Source organism: Microcaecilia unicolor, chromosome 6, assembly GCF_901765095.1.
Source record: "Microcaecilia unicolor chromosome 6, aMicUni1.1, whole genome shotgun sequence".
Taxonomy (NCBI): Eukaryota; Metazoa; Chordata; class Amphibia; order Gymnophiona; family Siphonopidae; genus Microcaecilia; species Microcaecilia unicolor.
The window spans coordinates 317,881,445-317,896,295 of NC_044036.1; the positions used below are offsets into that span (position 1 = coordinate 317,881,445).

Sequence of the window (14,851 nt, forward strand, 5' to 3'; positions counted from 1 at the left end):
ACTCCTACCAGCAGAGGGAGACTGAGAACACACTAAACTCTGAACACTGTATAAGTAACCTGTGCAGAACCCCAACTAGCATTTCTCAGTCTCCAGCAGAGGGTAGACATGCAGTTTGACTGGTCTGGTAGGCCTAGGGGTTACTTAGGTTCACTTCTTTGGGCTATCTAAAAACAAAAAACCCTGTACTTGGTCTCGGTGCTTCGGGTAAGTGGGTCCCCTCTTTTCCCCTGTGGTGTCACACCCGGGTGGCCGGGTCCCTTCCCCTGCTCTCCTGCGTAGACAGCCTTGTGCCTCGGCTCCTGTGTTCGGGCATGAGCCTTGAGAGCCACTTCAGCCTGCAGCAGAGGGGCTTAAATAAAGAAGGAAGGAAAAAAAAAAAAAAAGCTCCGGTTCCAACCTAGCTCCTTTTTTTTCTTGTTTTCTGGGCTGTCAGAGTGCAGAGTTTGCTGGTGCAAGGAAGCTGTACTTGGGCAGGCTCCTTTTTACTCCGGTTTGTGTCTTGTCCTTTTCTCCTCCCCCCGGTGATGTCAGCAGGGAAGTTGCTCCACTGCTGTTCCTACTTGCGTTGGGGTGTAGAGACAAAGCCGCTGTCCTCCGCTCCTCCGGAGTTAACAGCAGAGGTTGCCGCAGTGAGTGTTGTTGGGGGCTGAATCGGTTCCTCTGTCAGGTGTTTTAGCGGTGGTTCCAATTTCAGTGGGAACCGCTGCCATCGTAGATTTTCACCACTCAGCTGAGCCGTTGCAGAGCCCTATATGTCCCGGTCCGGTTTTGCTTAACCGTAACTCAGGAAGAATGGGTTTCCCTCCTGACTTTAGTTGGTCTATTTCAAGCATGGAAATCGAGACATTGCCTGAATTGGGCAGAGGATCTGAGCCTTTTTCTCCCCAGGATCCTGAAGAAGATTTCAGTGACTTCAGTAAGGATCTTCCTTTGGGTGCAGACCAGGAAAAGTATTGTTCCCTGCCAGGGAAGGACCCCTCACTGGTTAGGATTTTTCATAGGGACGAGCTAGTGGAATAAACTGACCAGGTTTCATCCTCTCAAATTTGAGGCCACAGATACTCAGGTGGGGAATGTGAAGCAGGTAGACCCTTTGGTTAAAGGGATTCAGTGCACCCCCCCCCCCCCTTGTTCTTTCCCCATGAATAAAGACTTGAGAGACATGATAGCATACGCAAGCGTCTTGACCGGTCTGGAGGGTCTAGCGGAAAGAAAAGTAGCAGGTAGGGCCTAATTTCACCTTTTCCCCTTCTGTTTCCTGTGTGTGGCTTAATTCTTTGTACGCCTGCTATTCTTTCCTATCAAATACTGTAGTTCCTTTCTATTCTCTGCACATTTTGTACCGTTGTAAATCACCTAGATCTGCCAGGCTTGGTGCTATATCAAATCTAAAAAATTATCAAACTATTAACATAACCCTAATAGGAAACCACCAGTCTGCAAAAAAGACTTTTATTACCTAAAAATATCTGAAAAATGTAAATGGAGCTTTTATGTACAGGGACAAAGGTCCGTTGACAACCTTGGTGACATTAATCAATCACCACCCATCCAATGTACCCTCTTTCACAATTGCTCGTGAAAGGTTTCTTGCCAGAGCAAGTCTCAGCATCTCTACTTTTGTAGTTTCAACATCATCACCATCATCCTAGAAAGAAAAAACAAAAGAAAAAAAATTAAGCTCAACCTTAATATTCTCTGTATCTTAGCCATTTGCTGTTGAGCAGGTAGGATATGGGTCAAGATGGAGACCAGCAACCCATAACCAGTCTGAGTCACTGGATTTCGCAGACACAAAAGGATTACCTGCAGCCGCCTTTCATCAGTTTCTCCCATATCTGGCTTCACTGCAGTCAGGTCTTCCAAACATCGCATGAGCTCATAAGTCTGCTCAGCTGAAAAGATTACCTAAGAGTATGCGGGGGGAAAAAAAACAAAACAAACCCTTCACCATCAATTTATTTTTAACCTACCAATTCTACATGCCCGTCGTCCCCCAGAATGACTGCATGGAATAATAGCTGGTTTCTAGCTGATCCCTCAGATATCAATGGACATTAGGTCTGGGTAAAAAGGTGCCCTATCTGATTAATTCCACTGTAAACCACACTGGTGTGGGTTGTGATAAATAAGGATAATCCTGTTGAATAAAAACATTTTTAAAGGATTTTGATTAAGTATCCTCATGTGAAAAAGATAGTCTTGTGGAAGTCTTAATATTCTGCCTCTAAAAATATTCAAGTTGAATAGAGCCCATCCATGCCCAATTAATAATAGTTGAGTGGATTTGAACACTCCTGGATGAAGAATCAAACTGAATCTGTTGTATGAAAAAGCTGAAGCAAATGTCTAATATGTTGTAAGAACTCAGAATAAAATTATTCAAAGAACAGATTGGGGGGAAGGCCACAAGAAAATTTAAATGTGTTTGCATACCCTTTAGGACACTGTCAGCTCTATCATTGTATAGTAGAAATAGTTTAGTACCACCAAAACACTGCCTTGACCAGACCACCTCTCTGAAGTCAGTAGCCCTGGTTTAAGGAAATTTCCAGGGAAGGCCTAAGTACAGAATGACACGGGGACAGGGACCTGCGGAAACATTTTTTGAATATCAAGGTTTACCGCAGATGTGGGAGCAGTAAAAAACCTTGCTCACGCAGTAAAAAATAAAAACCGCAATTACTGCAGGTCCGGTGTCTCCTCCCTCCCGCCTTCCTTTTTATCTTCCTCCCCATAGGCCTGCTCTGGGGCCTTTCCTCCTCTGCTGACTCCCCCCTTATGATGCAACTTTCTGTTTCACAAAACAGGAAGTTACAGCAGAAGAGCTGGGTGCGAGGAGTTTCATGGTTGGGCCCCGCTATGCTCCGGGGCTCTGCTGTTCTTCCTCAGCGCCACTCTGGTCACAGCTGTAAGAAGTGGCAGTGGAGGGCACCTGAACTATGTCCGGACGGGAACAGCAACCTGCCACCACCGCACGAGGAGGAAATTGAGAACAGGAGACGGCATGAGGGAGGGGGGCTGCTGCCGCACAAGGAGGTAACTGGGAACAGGAGACAGCGTGAGGGAGGGGAGGCTCCCCCCGCTGGCACAAGGATATAACTGGGAACAGGAGACAGTATGAGGGAGGGGGGGGCCACCACACAAGGAGGTTAAATTGAATATAGGAGGCAGGCCTGCATTGCTAACAGTAACCAGCCACCTTTAGGGTAGTGAAGTTGGGGGAGAGGAAGAGCCTGTGATAGCACTTGGCGTTTACCCATATAGTTGATCCAGTCTGCCCAACAAGGTGGTCTGAGCGTTATCTGCCACTGCATGCAGGTTACATACTAATTCTCTCGTTCACGCTTCCTGACAATGTAAACATCTCCAGATGGGTTAGTTTTGCATATACTATGACTGCAGGAAACAAGGCAAGCAGTCTGCAAATGCCAAGGTAGCAGAAAAAAAAATGAGCAAATCGAAGTAGAGGTGCAAAGAACTTTAACTCTACAACATTTAAGGCTAATACAAATAGATCTGCTATGGCTGTGTTTCACCCACTATTAGGACTGCATCAGGGGCAAATGAAATAAAGTTAATGTTATTTTACTAATACTTATTTCGTTTTAGCAGTATCATTTGCCCCAATAGTGGATAAAATGCTGCCACACCAGGCGATCTATTATACCCTCAAGTATTGTACAATTAAAAGTTCTTTGGATCTCCACATACTATGACAGCAACAAACCTCACACCTAAGCTAGGGTATGTGGTGTATGATCTCAGTTTCTCAAGTTTCCTGCTAAGGCTTGCCGTAGTACTTACATCATATGTCAAAGAACTTCCTTCTGGGATTCATACGATATTACTTACATAAGCAGCCTATGAAGGTGTGCATGAAAAAGTCTTTTAATTAAACCTGTGGCACCCAATACAATAGGAAATATTTTCTTGTCTCTAACTGCTTTTCCTTAGCACCTATACCAGACCAGTCCAGAACTTTTGGGTTATGTCTTATCAACCAGTAGATAAAGACAGGGAAATAAAAAAGTAGTTCTATGTGAATCGCCCCTTAAGGGCACCATGCAGCCTCAGAAAAATACTGAACATTCTGTCTCCAGCAGATGGTAGTGGACTAGCTGTGCAACTTCTGAACTGATGGGTCATGCAGGCTCCTGGGGCAGCCTAGAGAGCTTTTCCCAGTTCAGCAGGGGTGTTTGGCAATCAGCTATGATTTAAAAAAAAAAATAGAGCTATTCAAAAGCACATTAGAGCTGAGAGGATAGCTCGGAGAAGTCAGAATCCCCCCCCCCCCCCCCCCCCCAATCTCCTTTGGGATTAAAGGTAATCTCTACACCATTTAGGACATTTTGTGAATGAGGGGGAACCTGTTGGCTCAGCTTTGCCCAAGGGAGTTTAGGTTCTCAGAGGACATGCGTTGGAAAACATTCTGGTGGTTCAAGCAGTTTCTGTCTGCTTTTGAAAGAGTTATTGAATCACCCATAATGTCTGCCAGTGGCAGCAGCTCCTGACCCAGTTGGAGAACTGTGTGTCAGCATAATACAACACTGACTTATTGGTTAAGGCAATGGATGACTATGACGTGACCAGAAGTGTGAACATCACTACTATTCTTGGTCATATACAGTGCCCTTAAGAGGCAAATCACACAAATCTAAACGCTTAGCCACCTGCCTGGGGTTACCCCGCAACCACTTAAAGAGAGTATCCCCAGCACAGCTCAAGTCTGCCTGCACCTGCCACATGTGCTCTACACTAGCACCCTCCTCTCACTGACTGGGTCACAACCATTTCTGGGTGAGTCTCCCGCTCTCCAATTATCCCCATGGATCTCTAGGTTACTGGGGCCACACTCCCAGTGGTCCCACAGTTCCCAGAAAGTACTCACAGACCCAACACACAAATCTACAGTGAAAAGGAGCTGGTCGGTGCAACGTGCTGGAGAAACCAAAGTGCTTGTTATGCTGACAAAGGAGCACAAGTAAGGAACTCCTTTGTGTGGACATGGAGGCATGGGAGAATTTAGATTTTGCGAAGATTGAAAACACATCACATGCCACAATCTATTCCTGTAGTTGTAGGTCAGGGGCGTTATGGTGATTTAGCACCACATTATTATCCTAAACATTTTAAATGGGTTTTGTCACCAGTTCCAATAAGTGAAATTAACCCTGTAATGCATTGCTTATTTTAATGAAAGCACATTATGTTAGAATAAAAGGGGATTGATTTTTGAATTAGTAAATATTAAACCTGATTTTATTTGTATTACAGAAACTTGGGAACTCAGTTGCTTCTCAGTTCTCAAAGCAAAGAGGGTTAGCAACAATGTACCTATTATGAAAATACACTGGGACAAACTCCACACACTACCATCCTCTGTAGAACACACATCTCATTTTCATGCTCGCAGGGAGTTTAAAAGAAAGTGAAATTCAGCTCTGATGTTTGCTCGATCTACAATTGGATGGTTCTGGAAAGTCTCCCTCCCCCTTCCAACACACCTGTTTCTGCTCTAGGAGGGGCAGGGCATCCATCAGCAAAGTCATCCAGAAGGAGCAAGGAGCAATCCGAGCAGTCATCAGTGAGAGCAGCAACTTGGCAGCTTCTGGGAAACACTTCTTACCATAGAGACGGTGGAATTCTCGGTACTTTCCTAAGGACAAAATAGTTAGATCCCATGAAAGTCAGCAGTTGGAAAGTCTTCAGTCATATGATAGATTTCTCAGCCAAATCAGGCAGTAGCCTTGGATTGATGGAGATTATCAGGCAACAGGAAGCATACACAAATTCTCATGCTTCCTTTTTCCCCATCTGCCAATTAAAGAATATACCCTATCAAAAATGGTCATTACACAGAAGAAGAAGGCACATAGAGGAGAAGAAAGACCCCTCCCCCATCCACTCTAATTGGGAAGCACTCAAACAGATGTTTCTCACCAAGAAATGTAAGTCTGTCACTGAGTAACATGGCTGGTCCCAAGTTATCAATGAGGTCAAGGTCGGAGAACCTGCCATGCTCGCAGTAATCCTTCAGAAATCTGAGAAAGCAAATCATAGGGATCAGATGTGTATCAAGCAATGATAAAGGCCATGGTGCAAAGTGAGAATCAATTCACACAAGGGAAATGTGTTAAGTTTCACAAACCCTTCAGCTCTACTATATTTAGCCATCGGGTTCCAGGCGGAACAATATTCATAATCCCTTGCAGTGATTTAAAGCAGATCTGCAGATTCACCTATCTGAGATGAGAGTGGCAAAGGCTGCATCTCTTGCACGGATGCTCCAGGACAAGGCTGATCCCAAGCGATTATTCCGCACTGCTTTCATTGCCATAGATTTACAGATACTGCGGACTGTAAGGAAAGCCAAGAGATGTTTAACTTTACTGCCGAAATTAGGCCTAGGAATTCTGCACATAACTCATTTATAAAAAGAAAAACGTATCAAGTTATAACCCTTTTTAAAAGTAATTTGAGCTCCAGCAGAGAGATTCCACCACACAATACTAACTAAAAAAATTTCACTTTAATATTGTTAAGAAGCACGAAAGTACCTTGTTCTCCCATCTGTCTCTGCTCACAGATCCTCAGCACTTTCAGGGCCTTTTTCTCAGTGTTCAAGGGGATCCGCTCAATGTGAAGCTCCAGATAAACACGTCCAAGCTTCGGACAGTGGTCAAAATAATCCACCCCCAGCTGCCACAAGCTTTATATGGCAGAGCACAAACAGGTGAACTCTTAGCTACATGCTACAAGCAGTTTACTGCAATCCAAAAACAGAGCATGTACAACACAGATAAAAAGTGATGCAGCTTACAATATAGGAGCATGGAACAAGACTAGATGATTCAGAACGATACAGAAACTTCACTTTTCATTACTGGTTTGCTTTTTAAACTTTTGCCTTGCTATACCTGTCTTGAAAAAGTCCAGAAGCCTGCCAAAGAGCACTATCATCCAGAATTACTTACAGGCTGTCAAAACAGGTGATAGGTAAACTTGATCTTCTAAATCCGTAGTGCACAAATGGGTTCTTAGCCCCCCCCCCCCCCCCCCCGCCAGATTTTCAGGATATTTGGATGCATATTCATTAGGGATATCCTGAAAATCCCCAAGAACAGCTTGAGCACCACTATTTTAGATTAGCAGCTAGTCCCTCAAAAATTCTCCTGCTTTTAACGCCATTCAGGGTCAGAATTTTATGGAGATTATATGCAGCTGAGAAATTAGCACATGGAAGACAAGATTCCTACCTGTGATGGGCAAAAAGCCCAGATGCATATTCCAGCAAAAGGAATTCACGCATGTTGGAGCCAAAACTGCAACAAGAAACATATGGTATATAACCCACGCAAAGTGATAGTGCATGGAACGATAATGCTTTACTGTGTCTCACACTAAGAGTTCCCTCTGACCTCTTTCTTCCTTAGCTCTTCAGCTCTACATTCCAATTAAGCTTTGAGAAGATCACAAGATGGAAGTCCTAAAGAACTCCATTAGATATTTGCTTCTTTATTAATTCTCTTTTGAAGAGGTGCTTAATATTTACACTAGTCTCATTAGTAGATGATACACCTCGAACATATCTAACATTGCTCCTTTAGGTAAAGCAAGTTTTATTTAGATGTTTGGCCATGTAATTTGTACATTGTATTTTATTGTTTTACAAGCCGCCTTGAGTGGGTCTTGCAGAACAAATCAGTCTGTAAATATTCAAAATGATCAAACGTCCTGACCACATGATCAATCTCGCAGCAACAGAACATCAATCACAGAGGTGTCAGTCCCCAGTGGAAGATTCAGTCCAAGATGGAAGACGGGAGAGGAAATTAAGTGTTTAAAACCTATATGTAGCCAAAAATGAGGGTCATGGTACAAACTAACAACTATGAGCCCAAAGGAAGCAGCTGTCAGGCCAAAAAAGATATATGACATGACAGATTACAAAGCAGATGTAATTTTTCATTCTTATATATAGTAACATGATAGGTGATGGCTGATAAAGATCAGTTGACCCATCCTGTCTGCCCCTTTGGTTGTGTTGGTTTTTTTTTTTTTTTTTGGGGGGGGGGGGGGGGGGTTACAGTTTTCCTTACTTGCCACCCATGTCTTTTATCCTACCTCTCAATCCTGTTATTGCCCTTTCTGAAGACAATTTTCAAAAGGGAGTTAGGCATCTTGGTTCCTGGGTTAGAAAAGTGCTCCAACTGGAAAGATTTGGGGGTTGTGTTGAAACGGCAAATGTTTTACTGGTCCAAATATTTAAGACACTTCCCCAATAAGACACCCTTAGCACCTCTTTAAAGAGCAGAATAAAGTTTGTCCAACAGGAAGCTGTGTTGTCTCAAAGTCTTCTTTCAAGCTCTGCATTCTTTATTCAGTAGTGTTTCCAAAGTTTTGCCACTACAGAAGTTTGACTAATGGATCTGTAGTTGCATACTTCCTCCCTGTACCTATTTTTGTTTAGGCTCTATATGCACCTAGGTTTTAATCTCTAAAATAACTAATTTAATAGATACCTATGTCAGACCAAACAGTTATAGTACAACTTCTACTTTCTTTTCAAATATTTTAATCCGTTTAACAAATACTTAAATACCCCAGATCATTCAACCGCATTCACACAAACACTCTTCCATAAACCTATTCTCACTAATACATCAATAACTGACTGCCATAAAGCACATCTGAACAGCTTACCACCCTCAGCTGTGCTGTGGTAAGCAGAACTCTTTATCTATAGATGACCACCTTAAGAGTCACACACTTCCCTCCTGTGATCTAAATTTTTACAAGTCATAGTAACATAGTAGATGACGGCAGAAAAAGACCTGCATGGTCCATCCAGTCTGCCCAACAAGATAAACTCATATGTGCTACTTTTTGTGTATACCTTACCTTGATTTGTACCTGTCCTTTTCAGGGCACAGACCGTGTAAGTCTGCCCAGCACTATCCCCACCTCCCAACCACCAGCCCCGCCTCCCACCACTGGCTCTGGCACAAACCGTATAAGTCTGCCCAGCACTATCCCCGCCTCCAGCTCTGCCACCCAATCTCGGCTAAGCTCCTTAGGATCCATTCCTTCTGAACAGGATTCCTTTATGTTTGTCCCACGTGTGTTTGAATTCTGTTACCGTTTTCATTTCCACCACCTCCCGCGGGAGGGCATTCCAAGCATCCAATACTCTCTCTGTGAAAAAATACTTCCTGACATTTTTCTTGAGTCTGCCCCCCTTCAATCTCATTTCATGTCCTCTCGTTCTACCTCCTTTGCATCTCTGGAAAAGGTTTGTTTGCGGATTAATACTTTTCAAATATTTGAACATCTGTATCATATCACCCCTGTTTCTCCTTTCTTCCAGAGTATACATGTTCAGGTCAAGTCCTTTACATGCGCTGGCGTTTGAACGCTGGAGTATGAATGCAGGCGTGTGGGGTTGAGCCTCCCCACGCAGTACCCATAAGCTGTGAGAATTATTCAAAAGAACCCAACTCCTGATGACGCTTTAACAGTGAAACACAGGCAGTGTAGAGTCTGGGTCAGAAGCATGGCGAACTGAATATATGTGTTTGGCTGTAAGCTATTTTGGGTTTAACTACTGCTAACCATCTGAACTAAAGATATGCAAGGACTTGGATATTATCATGAATTTAAGGATAATCTCTGCATGAAACAAGAATTTAAGGATCTGAAAGACATTCTCTTTATGAAAGACGCTTTTGCATAATGAAAGTGGACGACAAACCTGGATTGTGAAGGACTTGTAAAAATTTAGATCACAGGAGAGAAGTGTTATGACTCTTAAGGTGGTCATATATAGATAAAGAGTTCTGTTTATCACAGCACAGCTGAGGGTGGTAAGCTGTTCAGATGTGCTTTATGGCAGTCAGTTATTGATGTATTAGTGAGAATAGGTTTATGGAAGAGTGTTTGTGTGAATGCGGTTGAATGATCTGGGGTATTTAAGTATTTGTTAAACGGATTAAAATATTTGAAAAGAAAGTAGACGTTGTACTATAACTGTTTGGTCTGACATAGGTATTTTGGTTTAGGGAGACAGGACTGACACAGCTAAGCTACACAAGAGGTACAATATTTTGGGCAACCCAAAAAAATCCCCTTTGTGGGTATTAGGCATACAGGGGGTGTAGAAAATCAAAGTAGCATGATCCATTTAAAAAAAAAAAAGGTGCAGCTGGAATAATCCTCTGGTCTATTTTACATGCTTGTAACTAATGCAAGTTTTCTTTATAAAACAAGACAGGATAAAAATACTCACGCCCTTCCAATTATGCTACCTTGACAGAGCGGCAGGCAGCTCTTGTTGACGAAAGCTGTGCGTTCTCTGCTAGCAGATAATAACTGAGCCCTTCAGAACAAAAGCGGACCATGACTACCTTTTGCATTTCTAAGCAGAACTTTTATCTTCACGTTTAGAAAATCACAAGAGATTTTAAAACACGCACTTATGATAAAATTTCAGCAAAAAGAACAAGCAATGCCTGATTTGGCTTTAATGCATAAGAATTCTACAACCACATGGTATCTCAATGGCAAAGTCTTACAACACATGGGCATGGCCCATTCTTGTTCCAAAGACTATGAAGAAAGTAACGCGCACATAAAAAGCCACTCACCAGATAGCAAAACCGATTAGGTATGGTCATGGCCTGATTTTTCTTCTAAGCCTTTAAGCCACAGAGTCTATGAATCAGTGCATAGCTGAAATTAAGTGGACATGGTCTGCTTTTGCTCTGAAAGGATTACATTCAGTGGCATAAAGCCTATCATATACTAGGGGTGTGTGTGTGTGTGTGTGTGCATGCATGTGTGTGCGCGCGTGCGATCTCCCCAGCCCAGAAATGGATTTCATTGGTTCTGCATTATCCTTCTCCCCAACTCCTTATTCCAAGTACTAGTCTATTACCATACACAGGTCAATAAATCACCTCACTTATTTCCACTATGTCCCCTGCATCGATAGGTATACTCACTAGAGGTTGTGAGTCTGAAGGAGCTGGCAGTGATCCAACAGGTCAGTCAGATGTGCAACAAACCACCAGTTGCTTGAAGTGATGCTGCATTACCAGTGTGTACAATGTGGCAAAACAAAAAAATATATGAAACTTTACAATGTATCCATACAAAGAGTTTATATCGCAGGTGTGTCAGACATCTGGCCTGCGTTTACTATCTAATGCCCAAAAGGGAGGGTCCAAGAAAATAGCAAGGCAAACGATCTGCGTAACTCCAAGATGGAAGGACAAAAAAGCAGATCAAAAAAATATATAGTTTATTAAATGACAACCAAATAATCAAATCAGCTGATTTGATTATTTGGTTGTCATTTAATAAACTATATTTTTTTGATTGATCTGCTTTTTCGTCCTTCCATTTTACTATCTAATGTGCATCCTAAATTTAACATCTGGTTAATTACATAATATAAATTTGCTCCTAAGTAATTGTAATGGGGAGGAATAGATTTATATGCACAACTGTCATAGCAACCCATCATTAATCACAAGTTTGACATATCTGGTTTACAGGGTCTATAAATGTTCTCTTTGCAACTACTACAATGCTTTCTTATGTTTCAGTGTTGTCTCTTAAATCATTACACCATAACACAAATACTGTGATGCCTCCCTTATCGATAAATGATAAAAATGTCAATGGTAAAGAATAAAAGCTATGCTCAAATAATGCAGTGTCTTATAAAAACTGCTTTTACTGCACTAAGTCCAAAAGACAGTTCAACAAGTGCCTGCTTCCGCAACAGCTTACAGGTGAAGTATTTCATAAGTGTCCTTTCCGATGTAAATAATAGATAAAATAACGTGGTAGCTGTGTTAGTCCACTTTTAAAGGTAATGAATAGAAATAAAACAAAAAAATGAAATTTTTTTTTTATTGGCCTAAATACATTTTTGACTAGCTTTCAAAAGCAATACCATCTTCTGTCAGAAATGAGCAAAAATTACAAATATCTGAATATGTAAACAATAAAATTCAGTTTGTCTAAAACATTTATGCCTAGTGTGGCGAAACAGAATTTTCCTGCTTGTAAATTATATAGCTACTAGCCGTTAAGCCCGTTAAAACGGGTGAGATTTCCTCGCCTCCGTGCCGGGCCCTCTGCACTGACCTGACAGTGCCTCTCACCTCCGTGTGAAAGCGCTGCCAGGTCAGTGAAGGGGGCCCGATACGGAGGGGGGCGGGAGCGGCGGCGGGGATGGGGGGGGGGGGAGGGTGGTGCGCGCGATGTTCGTTTCCAGGCTCCAGCAGCAGCGTCAGACAGTCTGACTCCGTTTCCCTCTCTGTTCCGCCCTCTGACGTCATCACGTCTTGACGCGAGGGCGGGACAGAGAGGGAAGTCTCTACTGCGCATTTGCAGGTGAGTCGGTCACTTGCCATTTATATGTTTGATGGTTTATGATGTGCATTTCCTTTATTTGGCCAGCAGGTGGTGACTGTGTTGTTTGTAAAGTTGTTACAGAACTGTCAGTTTCTTCTTCCCGCAAAAAGCTGTTAGCTTACGCTGTGAAGTAATTTTTTTTAGTTGCAGATAAGGGAGTGGAAAGAGAAAGTTCTTTTTTCCTGAGACCCAGTGAACAGTTAGACTTCATAACCTGTGAGCAGCTATATCTTGTTCCTGGACTCCCCAGGTAATACTTAGATAGTAAACAAATGTTTAGACAGTTTTATAGTTGATCTAAATTCAGTTACCTGTTATTGTCTGTTACTTTTCCATCTGTTTTATATGGTTCACTGTTCAAGTTCTGTGATAATAAACCTAAAGTTTATTAACTCTGCTGTCTTGGACTAAGAAGCCTGGGTGGTTTGTGTTTTGGTCTGTGGATGCTTTCTGGGAACTGTGGGACCCCTGAGAGAGTATGGCCCCAGTAACATAGAAGTCACCAGGAAATAACTGTGTGGGAGACTAGCCCAGAGGCAAGTGGGACCCAGCAGGTGGGTGGAAGGGTATATCAGTGTACAGATGTGCACAGGTAGTAGCGAACCTGAGCTGTGCAGGGACAGACCCTTTGGTGCAGAAGCACTTATTGAACTGTCTTTTGGTACTTCTAGAGTGATTTGAACAGATGAATGTGAAGACAGTGCAGTGAAAAGCTTTTATCATGGACATCTCCAAAGTGAGGAAAATCTGTACAACTTCCTTAGTTTCACATGTTTCAAAGAACTGAAACTGGCATCTTACTGCACAGTGTATCCTAGTTGCACAACCCATTTACTAAAGGTAGCATCATACACACATCTTACAAGACAGTGAACATAAAATAGCTTATGCACGTGACCCCCCCCCCCCCCAATAAACATCTTTAAGCAAGAAAATACATGGGTGTCAAAAATAGACATGTGACGTCATGTCCGAAGGAAGATGCTAGGCAGCTTCTTTACAAAGGCACTCGCTGAAACTTACCCCAAAATTGTGCATCACAGACATTCAGGAATCCTCTGGCTCACTTTGGCTTGGTTGCGACTGAGTAATGGCGGCGAAAACAGAGTATAAAGAGAAGCCGTGTGGCAAAAGCAGCGGAGACAAAATGGCAGCGCCTTCCAGCCCCGCGGGCCCTTCAGATTCTTCGGAATGGGTGGTGGAGATAACAGCGGAGATGTCAGCAGTTCTGGAAGATCTGCTGGAACGGTGCCTCTCTCCGATAGACTCTAAGCTTGAATGACTGCAAACCCAGCTGGATGAATTCTCCCGTGTGTATCTTTTCAAACCCGTACAAGTGCAGTGGAAGACAGAGTCACGGAGGTGGAGGGGACGCAATCTCTTTTACAAAAAAAAGGTTACAGTGCTAGAAGCAAAATTGGAGGATCTTGAGAACAGATCGCGATAAAATAATCTGAGACGTGGGCCTACCAGAGTCCATAATGGATAAGACTCCGATTGATTTTCTAGAGGAATGGCTCACTAAAGAATTACAGATATCAAGGAGAAGGGCCACCTACGTATTGAACACGCGCACCAGATAGGCCCTCGGCAGGGCTCTTCAGACAGGCCGAGAGCAGTCATCTTAAGAGTGTTGGACTTCATGCATAAACAAGCTATTCTTTGGGCAACGCGTATGGGGAAAGCACTGATGTATGATAACCACAGGATTCTAAGATAATTCAGCTGGGGTCGCAATGCAGCGCAGAACATTTGTTCCCGTACGTTCCAAATTGTTTGTCCTAAAAGTGAACTTTGCTCTGGTGTATCCTGCTATCCTGAAAATCTCAGATAATGGATCCTCTAAAACTACAAGGACAGTGGAGGAGGCGCAGGAATTCCTTTCTATGGTGGAGAGTGTACAGCCTGCTGGTTCATGATAACAATGACAAACGGAGGAATAGGATGGATTGCGAACGCATGATTTCTCCGCTTTGAGACATCCCTGTGTGGACTGGGGTCTCTGTCGAGGTTGGGAGAGAGCATGTTCATTTGAGTGGCTGATATAGTTTTTGAGGGAGTTTGGCGGGGTGGGGTTCTGTTATGTTTGAGTTTGGAGTGAGTGGGGAGGATAATGAATACTAAGAGTGGTAAGGGTGCAGTGGGCATTTCTGGATGAGAGGGTGAATACTTGGAGTTAGATCTGCTCAGAGCTGGAATCGCTGGGGTGGTGTTATATGTGACGGTTCTTGTGTGGGGGAACTTATCTTGGAAAGGGGAGGGGGGAGTGGGTTGGGAGGCAAGGTTTTTTTTTTGTTTGTTTTTTTGTCCTCTCTCTCTTTGATGAGGGGAATTTGCTTTCGAGGAGCACTGAAGTTCAGGGGGGGGGGGGGGGGGGGGGGGGGGGCTGGGACCCTCCTGCAGGACAGTTGGAATTTTTTGG

At 43.2% G+C, this 14,851-nt stretch overlaps 1 protein-coding gene across 3 annotated transcripts in view; it reads right to left on the reverse strand.

Annotated features, from left to right (window-relative positions):
* Positions 1–1,441: 1,441 nt before the first annotated feature.
* The window catches only part of NUP85 (nucleoporin 85), a 51,613-nt gene continuing 38,203 nt past the window's right edge, over positions 1,442–14,851 (reverse strand). For all 3 annotated transcript variants that reach the window (XM_030208303.1, XM_030208304.1, XM_030208302.1), the window contains exons 13-20: positions 11,007–11,090; positions 7,263–7,328; positions 6,564–6,715; positions 6,246–6,363; positions 5,947–6,047; positions 5,511–5,662; positions 1,810–1,911; positions 1,442–1,651 (exon numbers count right to left, since the gene is read on the reverse strand). In XM_030208303.1, the coding sequence (XP_030064163.1) occupies positions 1,544–1,651; positions 1,810–1,911; positions 5,511–5,662; positions 5,947–6,047; positions 6,246–6,363; positions 6,564–6,715; positions 7,263–7,328; positions 11,007–11,090 (883 nt within the window). In that variant the 3' untranslated portion in view covers positions 1,442–1,543. The remainder of the gene's footprint in view (positions 1,652–1,809; positions 1,912–5,510; positions 5,663–5,946; positions 6,048–6,245; positions 6,364–6,563; positions 6,716–7,262; positions 7,329–11,006; positions 11,091–14,851) is intronic.